The sequence below is a fragment of the Aquila chrysaetos genome, chromosome 13, assembly GCF_900496995.4.
Source record: "Aquila chrysaetos chrysaetos chromosome 13, bAquChr1.4, whole genome shotgun sequence".
Lineage (NCBI taxonomy): Eukaryota > Metazoa > Chordata > Aves > Accipitriformes > Accipitridae > Aquila > Aquila chrysaetos.
In genome coordinates, this window is record NC_044016.1 from 18,409,106 (window position 1) to 18,414,495 (window position 5,390).

The 5,390-nt window shown below is 45.0% G+C and overlaps 1 protein-coding gene across 1 annotated transcript in view; it reads left to right on the top strand.

Moving 5' to 3' along the window:
* Positions 1-664: 664 nt before the first annotated feature.
* The window catches only part of SUPT7L (SPT7 like, STAGA complex subunit gamma), a 23,432-nt gene continuing 18,706 nt past the window's right edge, over positions 665-5,390 (top strand). Inside the window, exon 1 of the mRNA XM_030034431.2 lies at positions 665-1,248. Within this exon, the coding sequence (XP_029890291.1) occupies positions 836-1,248 (413 nt within the window). The 5' untranslated portion in view covers positions 665-835. The remainder of the gene's footprint in view (positions 1,249-5,390) is intronic.

Below are 5,390 nucleotides of genomic sequence, written 5' to 3' on the forward strand. Positions count from 1 at the left end.
GAGTACCGTTGCGCCTGCAGTACCGGGGGTAAGGCGCAGCTCCAGGGGGTCGCGCCACTGCCTCATCCACGGCCAGGGTAGCGTAAGGGGTAAGACAGGGAGGGAAACAGCGGCAGGGGAGGCGGGAGCGGCAGCAGCGATCACTTCCCTCCTTCCGGAGCGAAGGAGCGCTGGTGGCGGGGGAGCCGCTTCTGGTGGCGGACTGGGCCCGACTTCCGGCTCGGCGGCCGGGAGCGGAGCGGTGGGGGTGCTGCGGGGTACGGCACGGGGGGGAGCTCCGCGCCGGGCGGGCTGGCTTGGTGCCGCCGTGACGACCCGCGGGCCGGGGTGAGGGGCCAGGGTGCGGGGCAGCCGCGGGCCCGGAGCTGGGCCCGGGGAGGGAGGGCGGGCGGGTGGCGGAGCCTTGCGGGGGCTGCGGGCGAGCCGAGCGCGGCCCCAAAGTTTCTCCACGCGAATCAGGGCGCGCCATGGGTCCCGCTCAGCGAGGTGCCGGTGTGGCCCAGGTGGAGCCACACCAGCCCCTGTTACAAACAGAAATAACTGCTGCTTGACGGGTGCGTTTCTTTCTCCCCCTCCCCCCAGGAGAAGCAGCAATGTAATCTGTTAAATGCCAGGGTTGCATCCTGATGCCATCGTGGAAACTGCACTGCTCAGTGAGGCTCTGAGCGACAGCTTTCTTGACAGTCTTAAGTTGCTTTATTCAGAGCATCATCCCAGCTCCACTTTCAGTTGCTGCCCAAAGCCTAGCGCTTTTCCTTGTGACAAGGCTCCTTTGTACTGCAGTATTTGGTAGCCGCCTTCTGGGCTCTGAGGACGATACGTGACCTCTGTAAAAATGCTGCGATATTGGGGTGAGATTCCAGTTTCATCTAACCAGGCCAACCGCAGCTCCTTTGACCTGCTTCAGCGTGAGTTTCGTACTGTTGAAGTCCAAGATCCTCCACTGCATCAGCCATCTGCAAACAAACCCCGGCCAACCACCATGTTGGACATCCCCTCAGAGCCCTGCAGCCTCACAATTCACACCATTCAGCTCATCCAGCACAACAGGCGGCTGCGCAGCCTGATCTCCATGGCTCAGGCTCAAAACCAGCAGCAAGTGGAGGGCATAAAAACTGAAGACAACGAACCTCTGCCATCTTGTCCGGACTCTCCACCTCTCCCTGATGACCTGCTTCCTCTGGATAGCAAGACCTCCAAAATGCCATTTCAGCTGAGGCACAGTGACCCAGAGAGTGATTTCTACAGGTGTGTTGGTATTTCTCTGGGTTGTTCTTGGCTGAAGGAAAGCTGATTGTTTTTAAATATATACGTAGTTGTGTTGATTCTCTTAGGCTGAAGGGTCAAACAGTTGTATGTACAGTATAAAACAGGCTTCGAAAAGGAAAGATTTAGATTTCTCCTGTGTGGATAACACGTGCATTGTTTAAAATAAGTGTGCTTTTGTTTTCTGTCTATAAAATGTGGATATGTAGTGCTGACTTCTGTCTTGTAGTACTACGCTAAACATTTGTGAATGGTTTTGCCATCTTCAATAGTATTTTGACAAGTTTAGTTATAGGATATGAAGTTTCTTCTATTTAGGTCACTTACAAGTAAACTTGCCTTATTGTAACTGAAAATCCAGAAGGCCCATGACTAGGTTTTGGCTGTTTAGTTGTAGGTTCCAAAAAGATGATTTGATAACGTATTTGTAAGATTTCAGTGGCCAAGGACCTGTGACATAGTAACTATCGCATTTCACCCTGTTTGTTGATGTTATTCTGGTCAGAGGTGGCATTGAGTATAGGTGAAGGGAATTCTTGTCTCTGATACTGGCTTCACCAGAAAATATAAAGGAAGGTTGCGTCGCTTCTACCTCTGCAGCCAACCTTTGATTAAACAGTATTGCCACCACTTCCCTGCATATCCCTCTGACAAGCACTAAATTCACAAGGAGGTGTTGCATTTCTTGCAGGTTCTGATGATGCTTTGTAGGTTATGTGCATTTAAATTCAGAGATTAATCCTCACTACTCTAACTTTCTGTTCTTAGATTAAATACTGTGCACCAATGAAGATGATGTGGGAGAGGATAATACATTTTAGTTTTTAAAATGGGCAAAACATGCATCAGTGAAATATAACTTATCAGCTAAATGCCACTGAGATCTTTAATGGCCCGAGGTTGTATAAAATGCATTTTATTGAAAGATGTTGCTTTTGGTAACATAGTCTCTCTGAACAGTAGAATGATTCTTTGGTGCTGTTTGTGGAGGAACACGGTCATCCTTCTTGGAAGAAATAAAAGTAATTAGCCAAGAGGGGTAAATGGAAATACGACCGTGAGAATAAAGTCTGAGCCCTGTGACTCCTGCTCTTTCTGGCCCTGTGGTTTGTAGAACTGAGCAGTGTTCTGCTCTGTCCTCCCCGGTGGCTTCAGTTTTCTGTGGCTCTGTCCATGTTTTGGCGGCTGCTTTGTCTTTTTCTTGTCCCTTGCGAGTTTCTGGGGTCCGAGTAAAGAAATGTTATTTAGCAGTCAACCACATGAGGGAGTTTAAGGACTAGACTTAAAAACTGGATAGACAATTTTGAAATGAAATGTTTTGCGGCTGACAGAGTGGATTTATAATGAGCGGCAGTGTAGGCTAGAATTTATGTGCTTGCTAAACCACACACATTTATGCTTTTCCAGGAGGAAGGCTTTGAGTTTGTTGTTGCATGTTTGTTCTTAACTGTTTTAAGACACATGAATTAAGAATAGCAGGTGATGTTATAGTAGTCAAAATAAAGTTATATGATTTGCAGACACTTGTTCTTAGTGTGTAAAAACAAATTAAAGAAAGACCACTCTTCCCCTTGATAAAAATATGGTAGTCCTTAATTTTATGCTGCCTTCTGGGATGCCATTGTCAGAGTTACAGTATTTGACTAAATCCGTATTTTAATTCCATTTTCTTTGGCAGTAACCTAGATCTGAGAAGCAGTGTAAAGGTATATTTAGACATAGGGAGAAAGAAAGATAAGAGCAGCCAGCCTGAATGAGACCACAAGTTTCTTTAATACAGACATGCCCTCTTCTGTTTCCTTGTTACTCATTTTCATCCTTTAACCCCACACCCTTGTCTTTTATTTTGTTATCCCCTGGATTCGTTTTGTTTTTCCTCCTGTCTGCCCTGCCCCATACCTGTAACCCCTATCTCCTCACCCCTTTTGAGATGAGGAAGAGGCAGAACCTAATTTATTGCTATTTTTCAGTTGTTTTGGTCTTTTCAACACCCCAAAATCTGTACCACCAGCAGTTTTAACCATGATACTATTCATCTCCTCCATTTTTCCAGACTGTTTATAAATATGTTGAAACAAACCTTGATTCTGGCACTGATCCCCGAGGGAAGAACTGGGCTCCACAGTGGAGATCTCTTACATGCTTGCTTGCTGATGGATTTGGAGGACTCTAGTAGGTTTGTGAAGCAGGTTTTCCATTTACAAAAGCTGTTTGGACTCTTTCTGAGTGTAACATATTTACCCATGTGTCCTCTAATTCTGTTCTTATAATTTCTTTGAATTTCCCTGATGCACCAGAATATATCAGGCTTCCCAGGCTGCAGTTCTTCATGCATCTCTTCTGAAGCTATTAAAAGAAAATGTTTTCACATTTTCTGTCTTCTGGTCCTCATGGGCCAAGGCGGTTTAAAGCAAGAGGTGACTCACCACAGCTATTCAGCTATTTCATCCTTGAATTCCTTTAGTATTCCTGGATGAAATACCATCTGGTCCTGGTGATTTGCAACTGTTGATGTTACAGTTCTTGGAATACACAATAAGGGATTAACATTTGGTTTTGGTTGGTATAGAAACAGAAGGTAAGCTTAAAGCATAATTGATGATGAATGAGTAAGGAACTGTAGACTTGAAACTACCATTTGAACAGGAGGCTCTTACCATAATACGGCTGCTAGCTTTTCCTTCTCTGTTCAGCTTCCTCTGATTAGCATGGTTCCGTCTTCAAAAGAAACCTAACCTACTCATTATGTGCCTCTTCAGATGCTTTTTCTTTTTTGTGCATGGTTGGTTTCTTAACAGATTTCTCTGCCATTCTCTCATTTGCCTTCCTGACCATGTTGGATTTGTGCTTTGCATTGAAAGATAATCTGAACGAAATTGGAGGCTTGCAATGGGAAGACAGTTCATAGCAGAATGGCTTGTAGTTAAGAAATGTCTGTACAGAAGTAGGGATCGGTGTAGGTGGGATAACAGGTTTAATGTTGGGAAGGATTTGGATCAGTGGAAATTAGAGCAGGCAGAATGTACTTCCCCTGCTGGACTAAACACTTTGGCTTAGCCCCTAAACTGTCTGGTCTTCTGGGTTGGGCCACTGGGACCCAATTTATTTTCCAAATGTTACCTATTACCTCTTGCCATTATCTATTCAGCAGCTTCTTTTTATACCTATGCAGCCTTCTGTAGACATAGCAGAGATATTTAAGAAGAGGTTTACTCAGGAAGAGGTGAAAAGAGGCCCTTTTCCAAAAGGAAATAACTTTCTGGTTTGAGTTAGTGTGCTGTGTGCTTTGATGCACTGACTAGTATAATCTTGGTTTTTCCAATGTTCTCCTTTATTTTACAGTTTTGGGGGAAGTGGCTCTGAAGCGAATTTGTTGCACCTCATTTGGTAGAAATTCAACTCCACCATGTAATGTTTGATAAAATTGATGTCTTCAAAGGAAAAACAATCCCTCCCTCCATCTGCTGCTAGCTTATGCGCACCTAGGAGGGAGCAGAGCCCTTTAATCCGTTATTGCAGTTGAGTGAACCTCGCCTGTCGATCCTCGTACTGACTTAGCCCAAACACTTTCCCCTGAATATAGTTGCACGGGAAATGAACCATGAGATCTCCTTCCCTCTAAGAAAAACAGCCTTACAGGAGAGGGGCTTGGGTGAATGGATTGTGGTGCCTTTGGGTAATGTCTTGTTGACACAGAAGATGGGCCTTTTGTGAGTTCTGAAACCTTATTAATCCTGAAAATAAGCCTGGTTGGCATAGACGGACAGTTTTCTGTTGTGAGGTTCTGCATGTTGCAGGTTTGCTGGCAGCAGTGGGAGAAGGCTGGGCTTCAGTTCTGATGAATCTGTGGCTTGGCAGGTAGATTTCTGTCTGGAATATCATCTAGTGTTGGTGACCCGTATATAAAAATATAGATCCTATTGGAAATACAAAATTGAAGAGTGACAAGTTGGCCAGTACTTGTGATAAATTTCATACTATATATTCTGTAGAGATGATCAACTGCAAGTCACAGGCCTAACTGCCGGTCTTGTTAATCTCTGGTGACAGAACTTTAGGGATTAAAGTGCTCTTGTTTACTTGCAGCTGTATGACCCTGGTAATATGTTAAATAGGTTTCGCTT